This window comes from Leucoraja erinacea, chromosome 38 (genome assembly GCF_028641065.1).
Source record: "Leucoraja erinacea ecotype New England chromosome 38, Leri_hhj_1, whole genome shotgun sequence".
NCBI lineage: Eukaryota > Metazoa > Chordata > Chondrichthyes > Rajiformes > Rajidae > Leucoraja > Leucoraja erinaceus.
Window position 1 is genome coordinate 3,130,178 of NC_073414.1, and position 14,251 is coordinate 3,144,428.

General features: G+C 53.3%; 1 protein-coding gene across 2 annotated transcripts in view; it reads left to right on the top strand.

Annotated features, from left to right (window-relative positions):
* Positions 1-11,853, top strand: part of map3k10 (mitogen-activated protein kinase kinase kinase 10) — a 42,034-nt gene extending 30,181 nt beyond the window's left edge. Inside the window, exons 4-11 of one of the 2 annotated variants that reach the window (XM_055663620.1) lie at positions 587-735; positions 1,712-1,887; positions 2,672-2,912; positions 3,668-3,790; positions 6,169-6,307; positions 7,130-7,242; positions 8,240-8,944; positions 10,152-11,853. In XM_055663620.1, coding sequence (XP_055519595.1) covers positions 587-735; positions 1,712-1,887; positions 2,672-2,912; positions 3,668-3,790; positions 6,169-6,307; positions 7,130-7,242; positions 8,240-8,944; positions 10,152-10,552 — 2,047 coding nt within the window. In that variant the 3' untranslated portion in view covers positions 10,553-11,853. The remainder of the gene's footprint in view (positions 1-586; positions 736-1,711; positions 1,888-2,671; positions 2,913-3,667; positions 3,791-6,168; positions 6,308-7,129; positions 7,243-8,239; positions 8,945-10,151) is intronic. The other variant, XM_055663621.1, reaches the window with a different exon arrangement.
* The last annotated feature ends 2,398 nt before the right edge of the window (positions 11,854-14,251 follow it).

A 14,251-nucleotide genomic window follows, 5' to 3' on the forward strand; every position in this document is an offset into this window, starting at 1 on the left:
AGTTCAGGACTGCTCTCTGGTTGTGGTACGATGGTTCAGTTGCCTGATAACAGCTGGGAAGAAACTGTCCCTGAATCTGGAGGTGTGTGTGCGTTCGTTTTCACACTTCTGTACCTCTTGCCCGATGGGAGAGGGGAGAAGAGAGAGTGGCCTTGATCAGACTTTGCTGGCTTTACCTTGCACTAAACGTTATTCCCTTATCCTGTATCTGTACACTGTGGACGGCTCGATTGTAATCAGGTATTGTCTTTCTGTTGACTGGTTAGCACGCAGCAGAAGCTTTTCGCTGTACCTCGGTACACGGGACAATAAACTAAACTGTAACGGAATAGCTGGGGAAAGCGGAGATTATGGAAGGGGGAATGAGGTACGCAGGGATGGGAGATGAGTGCATGGAAGAGGGGAAAGGAACAGGGTGGCAACGGAGGGAGAGAAGGTGCACTCTGCAGTGGGTGAGAGGCGCAGGAAAAGACTGGGCAAGGAGGGGTTTAGTTACAGCTTAAGGTACTAACGCTTCCCACACTCTCTCCCCTATCCTTCCCTACCCCCTCTCTCCCCCCCTCGTCTCTCTCCCCCTCTCCCACAGTTTTGGGGTGCTGTTGTGGGAGTTGCTGACGGGAGAGGTGCCGTACCGTGAGATCGACGGGCTGGCGGTGGCGTATGGCGTGGCGGTCAACAAACTCACGCTCCCCATCCCGTCCACCTGCCCCGAGCCCTTTGTCAAGCTGATGGAAGGTAGGAACGGCGTGGAGGCTGAGCCATCACCGTGTGCTTGATATGTAACGGCACACGTTGCACATTTGTGTGGCATCATTTGCCAGCAACAGATGAGGGAATGTACGGGATGAAGGGCAGACGCAGATTCCTTCTCACACGTTTCATCTGCTCCAGTGCAAAATCACGCGTTACTGCAGATGCAGCCGGAGCCAAGTGGTGCAGAGGGAGCTGCAAATCACCTCCTGACTCCCACACGCCATGCTCCACGTGGCCCGGCTCTCTGGCCTGGCGTGCATTCTGCATGTGTTTGCGTGTTTTTGTGCCTGTATTTGATGTGTTTTGTGCGTGTTTGTCGTGTTTTGTTCGTGTATCTGTCGTGTTTTGTTCGTGTATCTGCCTGTTTTGTGCATGTATCTGCCGTGTTTTGTACGTGTGCCTGTTTTGTACTGTCGTGCTTTGTGCATGTGTTTGGCGAGTTTTGCGCGTGTGTTTGGCAAATTTTGTGCGTGTATCTGCCGTGTTTTGTGCGTATGTTTGGCGTGTTTTGTGCGTGTGTATGGTGCCGTGGCTGGGCTCTCAGTGTGCGTGTATTTGGCGTGTTTTCTGCGTGTATCTGCCATGTTTTGTGCGTGTGCGTTGTGCCGTGGCCTGGCTCTCAGCGTGCGTGTATTTGGCGTGTTCTGTGCGTGTATCTGCCATGTTTTGTGCGTTGTGCCGTGGCCTGGGCTCTCAGCGTGCGTGTATTTGGCGTGTTTTGTGCGTGTATCTGCCATGTTTTGTGCGTGTGTGTTGTGCCGTGGCCTGGGCTCTCAGCGTGCGTGTATTTGGCGTGTTCTGTGCGTGTATCTGCCATGTTTTGTGCGTGTGTGTTGTGCCGTGGCCTGGGCTCTCAGCGTGCGTGTATTTGGCGTGTTTTCTGCGTGTATCTGCCATGTTTTGTGCGTGTGCGTTGTGCCGTGGCCTGGGCTCTCAGCGTGCGTGTATTTGGCCGCAGATTGCTGGAACTCGGACGCTCACGGCCGCCCCTCGTTCGGGGAGATCCTGGCGCAGCTGGTGGCCATCGAGCAGTCGTCGCTCTTCCAGATGCCACTGGAATCCTTCCACTCCCTGCAGGAGGACTGGAAGCTGGAGATCCAGCAGATGTTTGACGAGCTGCGGACCAAGGAGAAGGTAGAAGGCTGGTGGGGTCGGGCAAGGGGTCCGTGAGGGTCCAACTCATTCATTCTCCAACAGAGAGGGAGAGGGGGAGAGAGAGAACACATCTGGAGAAGCAGTTGCTACCTTACAGAGACCCGGTTTCCATCGGGTGCTGTCTGTACGGAGTTTGCACGTTCTCCCCGTGAACACATGGGTTTTCTCCGAGATATTCGCTGTCCTCCCATGTTCAAAAGACGTGCAGGTTTGTAGGTTAGTTGGCTTGGTGTAAATGTAAAATTGTCCCTAGTGTGTGTAGGATAGTGTTAGTGTGCGGGGATCGCTGGTCGGTATGGGCTTAGTGGGCTGTTTCTGCGCTGTATCTCTAAACTAAACAGGCTGGCGTAAGGTTACACAGAAAAGCTGGAGAAACTCAGCGGGTGCAGCAGCATCTATGGAGCGAAGGAAATAGGCAACGTTTCGGGCCGAAACCCTTCTTCAGACTGATCGGGGGTGGGGGTAGGTGGGGACAAGAAAGGGAAAAGGAGGAGTAGCCAGAAGGCTGGAGGGTGGGAGGAGGCAGCAGGGGAGCTGAGGAAGGGGAGGAGACAGCAAGGACTAACAAAATTGGGAGAATTCGATGTTCATGCCCCGGGGGTGCAGACTCCCCAAACGGAATATGAGGTGCTGTTCCTCCAATTTCCGGTGGGGTAAGGACGGGTTTGAGGTCGGTCGGGCCACACGCCTGCCTTCTCACCCCATACTGCCAGACCGCCGCTCTGCCCCTCTAGCTGTCCTATCCCCCCCCCCCCCCTTGCAGGAGCTGCGCAGTTGGGAGGAGGAGCTGAGCCGGGCTGCAGTGCAGCAGCGTAACCAGGAGGAGGTGCTGCGTCGGCGGGAGCAGGAGCTGGCCGAGCGGGAGATCGACATTGTGGAGCGGGAGCTGCACATCATCATGCGGCAGCTGTACCAGGAGAAGCCCCGCGTGAAGAAACGCAAGGGCAACTTCAAGAGGAGCCGCTTGAAGCTGAGAGATGGCAATCGCATCAGCCTGCCCTCCGGTACCAAGCTCCGCAGACCCCCCCCCCCGCTCTGTGTGTGACCCCCCCCCTCTGTGTGTGACCCCCCCCCCCCTCTGTGTGTGACCCCCCCCCCCCCCCCCCTCTCTGTGTGTGACCCCCCCCCCTCTGTGTGTGACCCCCCCCCCCTCTGTGTGTGACCCCCCCCTCTGTGTGTGTGACCCCCCCCCTCTCTGTGTGTGACCCCCCCCTCTGTGTGTGACCCCCCCCTCTGTGTGTGACCCTCCCACAGTCTGACCCCCTCTGTGTGTGACCCCCCCCTCCCTCCAATGAGTAACCCTCCCCCCACTGTGTGACCCCCCCCCCCCTCTGTTGTGACCCCCCCCCTCTCTGTGTGTGACCCCCCCCCCTCTGTGTGACCCCCCCCCTCTGTGTGTGACCCCCCCCCCCCCCTCTGTGTGACCCCCCCCCCTCTATGTGACCCCCCCCTGTGTGTGGCCCCCCCCTCCCCCGCCCCCCCCCCCCCCCCCCCCCCCCCCCCCCCCCCCCCCACCCCCCCCCCCCCCCCCCCCCCACCCCCCCTATTCGTGACCCCCCCCTCCTGTCCCCCCCCCCCCCCCCCCTAGCCACGTGTCTCCCAAACCTCACGCACTTCTCCCCCCTCCCCCCCCCCCCCCCCCCCCCCACCAGACCCCCCCCTTCAGCCAGACCTCGCCTGCCCCCCCCCCCCCGCTCCTGTCGGCCCCCCTCCCCCCCCCCCCCCCGTGTGACAACCGAGGCTTCTGTTTGCTCCCCAGGTTTTGAGCACAAGATCACAGTGCAGGCCTCCCCCACCGTGGACAAGAGGAAGGGGCAGGGGCCCGACGGACTGAGCCCACCCTGCAGCCCCCTGGTCATCCCCCGACTCAGGGCCATTCGCCGTAAGTCTCCCCGCTGATGTCACTGCGAGCGGCCTTGTGCGTTACTCCGCGGGCGGTCGGTGATGGTTTGGTTCAGAGTCGACAGGTGCAGTGTGCGTATTCATGTACGGGCGACACGGCGGTAGAGTCGCTGCCTCACAGCGCCAGAGACCCGGGTTCAATCCCGACTACATAGAAACATAGACAATAGGTGCAGGAGTAGAGGCCATTCGGCCCTTCGAGCCTGCACCGCCATTCAATATGATCATGACTGATCATCCAACTCAGTATCCTGTACCTGCCTTCTCTCCATACCCCCTGATACCTTTAGCCACAAGGGCCACATCTAACTCCCTCTTAAATATAGCCAATGAACTGTGTGGCCTCAACTACCTTCTGTGGCAGAGAATTCCACAGATTCACCACTCTCGGTGTGAAAAATGTTTTTCTCATCTCGGTCCTAAAAGACTTCCCCCTTATCCTTAAACTGTGACCCCTTGTTCTGGACTTCCCCAACATCGGGAACAATCTTCCTGCATCTAGCCTGTCCAACCTCTTAAGGATTTTGTAAGTTTCTGTAAGATTTCCCCCTCAATCTTCTAAATTCTAGCGAGTACAAGCCGAGTCTGGATAGTCTTTCTTCATATGAAAGTCCTGCCATCCCAGGAATCTGTCTGGTGAACCTTCTCTGTACTCCCTCTGTGGCAAGAATGTCTTTCCTCAGATTAGGGTGCTGACGGCACGGGATTTGTACGTTCTCCCCGTGACCTGCGTGGGTTTTCTCCGGACACACGTAACGGTCTAGAAGGCCTCATGTGGTCTTAAGGGCACAAGTTCTGATCAAGTTCTTGCTCTGATCAAGAAGGCTCATCAGCGTCTCTTCTTCCTGAGGAGACTGAAGAAGGTCCATCTGTCTCCTCAGATCCTGGTGAACTTCTACCGCTGCACCATCGAGAGCATCCTTACCAACTGCATCACAGTATGGTATGGCAACTGCTCTGTCTCTGACCGGAAGGCATTGCAGAGGGTGGTGAAAATTGCCCAACGCATCACCAGTTCCTCGCTCCCCTCCATTGAGTCTGTCCAAAGCAAGCGCTGTCTGCGGAGGGCGCTCAGCATCGCCAAGGACTGCTCTCACCCCAACCATGGACTGTTTACCCTCCTACCATCCGGGAGGCGCTACAGGTCTCTCCGTTGCCGAACCAGCAGGTCGAGGAACAGCTTCTTCCTGGCAGCTGTCACTCTACTCAACAACGTACCTCGGTGACTGCCAATCACCCCCCCCCCCCCCCCGACACTTATTATTATTTATTCAAATCATTTGCTATGTCGCTCTTCCAGGGAGATGATAAATGCATTTCGTTGTCTCTGTACTGTACACTGACAATGACAATTAAAATTGAATCTGAATCTGAAGTTCCCCAACCCTGCTCCAGCATTTTGTGTCTATCTGAGGCCATGTATCATGGTGGGTGCATCAGTGATGCAGCAAGTCTGCCCTCTTGTGGACACTGCCAGCGCACCTCGACTTGAATTCTCTACCAAGTGGAATCTTCAGCTGGACCCAGGACAGCTCAAATACCTTTACACATCCGATAAAACGCTGTCAACATAGACCAGTGCAGCCCGTTGGCCCGCAATGTCTGTGCCGAACATGATTATAATAATAATAACTTTATTTATAAAGCGCTTTTACACAACATCAGTTACCACAAAGTGCTGTACATGGGAAATCAACAAAAAGTTATTACAAACTACTAAAACCATTAAGACGACAGGACTATAAAAAACAGTAAAAAATTAAAAGACATTAAAAGCACTAAAACAGGAACAAAGTCTCAGCCAGTGTCGAAAGCCAGTGAATAAAAGTGAGTTTTTAGGGAGGATTTAAAGATGGACAGTGAAGGGGCCTGTCTGATCTGCAGCGGCAAGGTGTTCCAGAGTGCCGGGGCAGCAACAGAAAAGGCTCTATCCCCTCTGAGCTTCCGCCTAGACCTTGGTACCTCAAGGAGCAGCTGATCCGCTGACCTGAGGCACCGGGCAGGAGCGTATAGGTGGAGCAGCTCAGAGAGGTAAGGCGGGGCGAGGCCATTCAATGATTTAAAAACAAATAAAAGAATTTTAAAATGAACTCGAAAGTGCACTGGGAGCCAGTGAAGGGAGGCCAAAATTGGCGTAATGTGCTCCCTCTTTCGAGTTCGAGTTCCGGTTAAAAGGCGAGCGGCAGCATTTTGGACCAACTGGAGACGAGCCAACGAAGCTCGTGAGACTCCAGTGTAGAGCGCGTTTATGGGGAGAAGGCAGGAGAATGGGGGTTAGAACGGAGATTGAATGATTGAATGACAGAGTAGGTTTGACGGGCCGAATGGCCTAATTCTGCTCCTATTCCTTGTGACCAGTGACTCCAGCTGAAGGCAGCCAGACCTGGGGCCGCAACGCCGTGTACAAGCGCGAGGAGTTCGAGGGTCACAAGAAGAAGGGCCGGACCTGGGGGCCCAGCTCGACACAGCCCAAGGAGCGCATGGGAGGGGAGGACAGGTGAGTACCTGCACCTTCTCAGGCAACTGAACCGTCCCATCATGCTCAACACAAAATGCTGTAGTAACTCAGCGGGACAGGCAGCATCTCTGGAGAGAAGGGATGGGTGACGTTTCGGTCCAGAGATGCTGCCTGTCTCGCTGAGTTACTCCAGCTGTTTGTTTCCATCTTTGATTTTTCCATTCCGGGACCAGCTCAGGTGGGGCATCTTGGTCGGCACGGACTAGTTGGGCCGAAGGGCCTGTTTCTGTGCTACACGCCACTGATACATGGGGTGAAGCTGACCCTGCCCTATCTCTGGATATAGAGCTAGATAGAGCTCTTAAAGATAGCGGATGTCAGGGGATATGGGGTGAAGGCAGGAATGGGGCACTGATTGGGGATGATCAGCCATGATCACATTGAATGGCAGTGCTGGCTCGAGGGGCCGAATGGCCTACTCCTGCACCTATTGTCTATTGTCTACTGTCTAAGATGCCCCATCTAAGCCACATTCGTCTAAAGCTTTCCTATCTGTGTACCTGTCCAAATGTATTTTTAAATACTGCCATTGTACCAGCCTCAACTACTTCCTCTGGCAGCTTGTTCCATAAACCCACCACCCTCTGTGTGAAAGCTTCCTATGAAATCTTCCCCCTCTAGTTCTTGATTCCCCTTATGCTGGGGAAATGACAGTACATTCATCCCATCTATCCCCCTCGTGATTTTATACAGCTCTATAAGAGGGGTGGTGGGGAGGAGTGAAGGGTTATCACGGTGGCGGTTCGTTGGTAACTCACTGGCGATCCCCCTCTGCGTGTTCCTGCTCTGTCTCGCCCACAGGTTGAAGTGTCTGGGAGACGGCAGCCGCTTCTGGTCGTCCAGCGCGCCGAGCCTGGGGAAAAGCCCGCGGCACCTGCCCATCACCACGGGCTTTGCCAGCCTCACCCAGATGGGTAAGTCCCACCCGCGCTCTAAGGTATCGCAGCTCCGATCCGGACAAGGCCTAGTGCCATCTATGCGTACAGGCACCGCGCGCTATACGCAGGGCTTACGTGCGTTAAAAACAGCACGTCATTCAAAAACGCGCAAACCTAGATATTCATATCATAGCAGCAGAATTAGGCTGGACAAAAATGCTGGAGAAACTCAGCGGGTGCAGCAGCATTTATGGAGCGAAGGAAATAGGCGACTTCTTCTTCAGACTGATGCAAGGTGGGGGTGGGGGGGGCGGGAAGAAGAAAGGAAGAGGTGGACCTAGAGGGCTGAGGGAGAGTTGAGAAGGGGTACATGGATAGAAACATAGAAATTAGGTGCCGGAGTAGAGGCCATTCGGCCCTTCGAGCCTGCACCGCCATTCAATATGATCATGGCTGATCATCCAACTCAGTATCCCGTACCTGCCTTCTCTCCATACCCCCTGATCCCCTTAGCCACAAGGGCCACATCTAACTCCCTCTTAAATATAGCCAATGAACTGTGGCCTCGACTACCCTCTGCGGCAGAGAGTTCCAGAGATTCACCACTCTCTGTGTGAAAAAAGTTCTTCTCATCTCGGTTTTAAAGGATTTCCCCCTTATCCTTAAGCTGTGACCCCTTGTCCTGGACTTCCCCAACATCGGGAACAATCTTCCTGCATCTAGCCTGTCCAACCCCTTAAGAATTTTGTAAGTTTCTATAAGAATTTTGTAAGTTTCTATAAGAATTTTGTAAGTTTCTATAAGAATTTTGTAAGTTTCTATAAGAATTTTGTAAGTTTCTATAAGAATTTTGTAAGTTTCTATAAGAATTTTGTAAGTTTCTATAAGATCCCCTCTCAATCTCCTTTAGGGCAGGTTTGGAGGGATATGGACCACACACAGGCAGGTGGGACTTGGTGTAGCTGGGACTTAGTGTTGGCTAGTAGGGCCACACTGTATCACTCTGTGACTCCATCTCTCTATGACTCCGCAGATGGCCAGACGCCCAGCACAGGAGAGGGTTCGCTGGAGAGCGAGGGGAGCTCGGCGGATGACAGCCCGGCGGCGCAGCACCCTGGCGTGGGTGGCGACACGCCCGGTCGCAGTGCCCACCGCAGGAGGAGGGACCTGGTGCTGCTGGGCTGTGCCAATGTGCTGTGCTCGGTGGCGCTGGGCTGGGACCTGCTGGAGGCGGGGAGGCAGCGAGTGGTGCAGGAGGAGGAGAGGAGGAGGCACGAGGGAATATTCCAGTGGGGGGGCCGTGCACGGTACGCGGGCAGCCCGCCGGGCCGCACGCCCCCCCGCAAGGAGCCCTCCACCCTGCCCTCGCTGGAGGCCTCCCCCTCCGTCACCCTCCTCTCCCTCTCCTCCTTGCCCGACGGCAACTCATCCACCCGCTCCCTCCTGAGGTCGGACAGGGACAGGGACAGGGACAGGGAGGAGGGGGGCGGTGCGGGGCACCAGGCCGCCGTGGAACACGCGCCGCGCCGAGCCAACCCGCTGGTGGACCTGGCGGTGGAGAGCTTCAAGAAGGACCCCCGCCAGTCGCTCACCCCCACCCACATCAGTGTCGCCTCTGCCACCAAACGGGGCCACAGGAGGATCCCGTCGGACAGTGCCATCCGCCAACAGCCCCAGGGACTACTGGCCCACAGGAGGACTCCGTCTGATGGCAGCCCCCAAAACATGCCCAGCACCGGTAAGGGACCACAACCCTCTCCCCACCCCCACCCACACTGCCCACTCATAGAAACATAGAAACATAGAAATTAGGTGCAGGAGTAGAGGCCATTCGTCCCTTCGAGCCTGCACCGCCATTCAATATGATCATGGCTGATCATCCAACGCAGTATCCCGTACCTGCCTTCTCTCCATACCCCCTGATCCCCTTAGCCACAAGGGCCACATCTAACTCCCTCTTAAATATAGCCAATGAACTGTGTGGCCTCAACTACCCTCTGTGGCAGAGAGTTCCAGAGATTCACCACTCTCTGCGTGAAAAAAGTTCTTCTCATCTCGGTTTTAAAGGATTTCCCCTTTATCCTTAAGCTGTGACCCCTTGTCCTGGACTTCCCTAACATCGGGAACAACCTTCCTGCATCTAGCCTGTCCAACCCCTTAAGAATTTTGTAAGTTTCTATAAGATCCCCTCTCAATCTTCTAAATTCTAGAGAGTATAAACCAAGTCTATCCAGTCTTTCTTCATAAGACAGTCCTGACATCCCAGGAATCAGTCTGGTGAACCGTCTCTGCACTCCCTCTATGGCAATAATGTCCTACTCACTAGCTTAATTCCCGGGATGGCGGGACTGTCATATGTTGAGAGAATGGAGCGGCTGGGCTTGTATCCTCTGTAATTTAGAAGGATGAGAGGGGATCATATTGAAACATACAAGATTATTAAGGGTTTGGACACACTGGAGGCACGAAACATGTTCCCGATGTTGGGGGAGTCCAGAACCAGGGGCCACACACACAGTTTAAGAATAAGGAGTAAGCCATTTAGAACTGAGACGAGGAAACACTTTTTCTCACAGAGAGTGGCGAGTCTGTGGAATTCTCTGCCTCACAGAGGGCGGTGGAGGCAGGTTCTCTGGATGCTTTTAAGAGAGAGCTAGATAGGGCTCTTAAAGATAGCGGAGTCAGGGGATATGGGGAGGAAGGCAGGAACGGGGTACTGATTGGGGATGATCGGCCATGATCACATTGAATGTGGGCCACACAGTTTAAGAATAAGGGGTAGGCCAGTTCGAACGGAGATGAGGAACAGCGTTTCTACACAGGCTCGGTCAAATTGTCCCTAATGCGTGTAGGGTGGTGTTAGTGTGCGGGGATCGCTGGTGGGCCTGAAGGCCTTTTTCTGCGCTGTATCACCAAACTAAATCTCCTCCTCATTCCCCCGCCAGGCCCCACCAAGGACTGCGGTGAGATTCCGCGCCTGCCGGACCCGGCCTCCGTCCTGCCGCCAATCCTGCGGCGAAGAGCGTCGGACAAGGACGCGGCGCTGGAGAGGCCCAAGACGCTGGAGTTTGCCCCCCGGCCCCGGCCTTCGGCAGGCAGGCCCCTCATCGACCCCTGGCGCTTCGTCTCCCTCAGCCGGACCGTCAGCTCGTCGCCGGCCAGCAGCACCGGCACCCCCAGCAGCACCGGCACTGCCGACGAGCGGCTGGGCTCGGACACCGGCCGCAGCCTGCTGGACATGGACATCGAGGGCCAGACGGACGACGGCACCGTGCCCCTCTGCCGCGCCGACCTGGCCCCTCGCAAGGACTCCATTTACAGCGTGGAGGAGGACCACATGCGCTGAAGCCGCTAGGCCTCAAGCCTGTCGCCCCCGGCAACGGGCCGGCACTCGGCCTCCGCCAGCATCTGCTGCTCTGATTGGACCGTTCAACATTTCCCGCCACCCTGGATAATGTATCGTCCAATCGCAGGGGGTCGCGCCTCAAGGTGAACAAAATGGCGGCGATTCGGCAATAACAAGAGTATCTTGGTACAAGAACCTCCCTAATGCAGGTAACGTTGAGTGTCAAGTCTCCCTCTTATCTGACCCAAGAGGTTTCATTGAATGGCTGCTCCCCTCAATCAAACAGCTCAGAAATACTGAGTCAAAGGAAGCATCTCCAATCTTCACGAGGAACGCCTCCAATCTTCCCAAGGTTTTGCTTCTGGTCCTACTCGGATTAAGCTTCTGCTTCAAGGAGCCCTAGATCCCTCCTCAGAGAGACTCTGGTCCAGTTGACATGGGCTAGAAGCCTTTCCTCCCATTTTCCCTTGCACCCAAGGGGAAGATGCTTGGTCTTCGAATTTGGATTTGGTCTTCGAACCACTGGGCCTGGACATTACTGGAGGATATTTTAATTTAGGAAACATAGAAAATAGGTGCAGGAGGAGGCCATTTGGCCCCTCGAGCCAGCACCGCCAATAAATTGTGCTCATGGCTGATCATCCACAATCAGTAACCCGTGCCTGCCTTCTCCCCACACCCCTTGATTCTGCGAGCCCCTAGAGCTCTATCTAATATTTATGTTCATTTGGAGAAACACTACTGATTTAATCACTGCTGATTTAACATAAGTAGATATTGCAATGGAAGGTGTAGATATGGGTTTCTGAAATGCGTTTGATAAAAGAGCCATTTTATTAAATTAACTTGTGTAAATTTCACTACACATTTTTGAAGGTGCTGCCCTTTGAAATGGAAACTACATACACACCTTTATGAACTCGACTCTCATATAGCAATATTTATTTCAATAGTTTACTTTAGTTTGGAGATGCAGCATGGATGTGGGACTGAGTCCTCACTGGCCATCGATCACCCGATCACATTAGTTCCATGTTATCCTTACTTCCTCATGCACTCCCTACACACTAGGGGGCAATAGACAGAGACAACTTAAACTACAAACCCGGACCTCATCCACTCCCTACACACTAGGGGGCAACAGGCAGAGACAACTTAAACTACAAACCTGGAGAGTAGGAGGAAACCGGAGCACCCGGAGGAAACCCACGTGGTCACAGGGAGAACGTGCAAACTCCATAACAAACTGCGCCCAAGGTCCGGATTCAAGTGGACACTGTGAGGCAGCAGCTTCACTCGCTGCCCCCAGTCAAGGGTTTTAATTCCAATTAGTTTGTTATTTAATAACGGTTTCTTTGCCACAACTAATGATCAGGAACACATTTGGACCCGGTCTTCCAAACGCAGGCCCGTAAAAAACATTCAGGTCATAAGTGATAGGAGCAGTGCCAGTTCTTACCCTGGGAGAATCCATGTGAGTGTGACAGCTTTTACAATGGGGAATCTCTGAGAGTGCGGCGCTGTTTATTACATTGGACCATCGGGAATGCTCCACTGTGTAGAGAAAGTCTCCGTGACTATTTGTAGAAAGTCCACAGTTACAACGCCTTTGATGGTGGCTGCATTTTCAGAGGTCGTAAGGTCATATGTGCTAGGAGCAGAATTAGGCCACTCTGCCCATCAAATCTACTCCGACCATTCAATCATGGCTGATCTATCTCTCCCTACTAACCCCATTCTCCTGCCTTCTCCCCATAACCCCTGACACCCGTACTAATCAAGAATCTATCTTTGCATTAAAAATATCAATTTTGTGTCCACTTTTGGAATAAACCGGCATCTGCAGTTCCTTTTCATTGTATGTTTTAACAGCGTGGCTTGCTTTTGATTTACCTTAACCCCCCCCCCCCCACCTTAAACCCCCCTCCCCCCCCCCCCCCCCCCCCCCCCCCCCCCCCCCGGGCAAAGATTGAGAAGTTCCAAACACTTGTCCCATTACCCAGCACAGCTGGTGCTAAAGTTGAGGGTGCACGCAATACCCAGCTGTCAGAATTGTCTTGTAATGAAGTAATCCACAAGGATCCAACCACCTCATTGACAACTGCAGGGAGAAACTGTGTTAAATGCGGGAAATACTGTAGACACAAAAAGCCGGAGTGTCTCGGCAGGTCCGGCAGCATCTCTGGAGAAAAGGAATAGGTGACGTTTCGAGTCGAGACCCTTAAAAATGGCACTGGTACAGCCTCAATGTCCCCTTCTGTACGTGACACTTCAGCGGGGAGTTGAGGAAGGTTATTCCTTCCCCAGCAGAATAAACGAGGGGAGAATATTAAAGGATGTTTCATGCGATCTGGAACAACCAGTGTTTGCATTCTCAGTCAAATAATTGAAGATGTAAATGGTGTAAATGAAGGTAAATAATATGCAACCCAGGTGTGTGTGTGTGTGTGTGTGTGTGTGTGTGTGTGCACAGTGAGGCCATACTGTGGGTGCAGTCAATATGACAGCAGCTGTAATATAAAACCGTCGAGATGATGATGTTTAAATTTTTAGCTCCATGTAAATACTTGTAAATGATATCAAGGATTTGCCAGGTTTTATTGGCGGGTTCGCCCTTAAGTTATACCCTGATCGGATTGGTGATTCTGTGATTTGTAGAGGAAAATAAAATAATTTGTCAAGGAGTGATTGTTTTCATTTGCACTAGAGGATGCTTTGTTTTTTCATTGTTTGTCTCAGAATTGGGGATTAAGTGGAGATTAGAGGATCTTGATGTTGCAGTAGAAGTGGGGAGGGTTTGAAAAGGGGCTGGCTACGGTGAAGTAGGAATACAGAGAAGGTTCACCAGACTGATTCCTGGGATGTCAGGACTTTCATATGAAGAAAGACTGGATCGACTCGGCTTGTACTCGCTAGAATTTAGAAGATTGAGGGGGGATCTTATGGAAACGTACAAAATTCTTAAGGGGTTGGACAGGCTAGATGCAGGAAGATTGTTCCCGATGTTGGGGAAGTCCAGGACAAGGGGTCACACAGTTTAAGGATAAGGGGGAAATCTTTTAGGACCGAGATGAGGAACACATTTTTCACACAGAGAGTGGTGAATCTGTGGAATTCTCTGCTACAGAAGGTAGTTGAGGCCACAGTTCATTGGCTATATTTAAGAGGGAGTTAGATGTGGCTAAAGGGATCAGGGGGTATGGAGAGAAGGCAGGTACGGGATACTGAGTTGGATGATCAGCCATGATCATATTGAATGGCGGTGCAGGCTCAAAGGGCCGAATGGCCTACTCCTGCACCTATTTTCTATGTTTCCAAGTGTCGGAACAGGCGCAAGGAACTGCAGATGCACAAACCTTGAGCAAAACACAAAGTGCTGGAGGAACTCAGCGGGTCAGGCAGCATCTGTGGAGGGAATGGACAGACAATAATTTTAGGCTGGAACCCTTCTGACTGATATATTAAGGGGGGGGAGGGGAGCTGGAAAAGAGGTGGGGGTGCAAGTGATAAGTGGATACAGGGGGGGAGGGTTTGACTGGCAGATGGGTGGAGTTGGTGACTAAGGTTAGAACGGGGACAGGCGACGTTTCGCTTGGGGCCCTACATCCCAATATGACTTGAAATGTCACCTATCCACGTTCTCTGTAAATTGCCCCTAGTGTGGATATATTTAAGGCAGAGAAAGATAGATTCTTGATT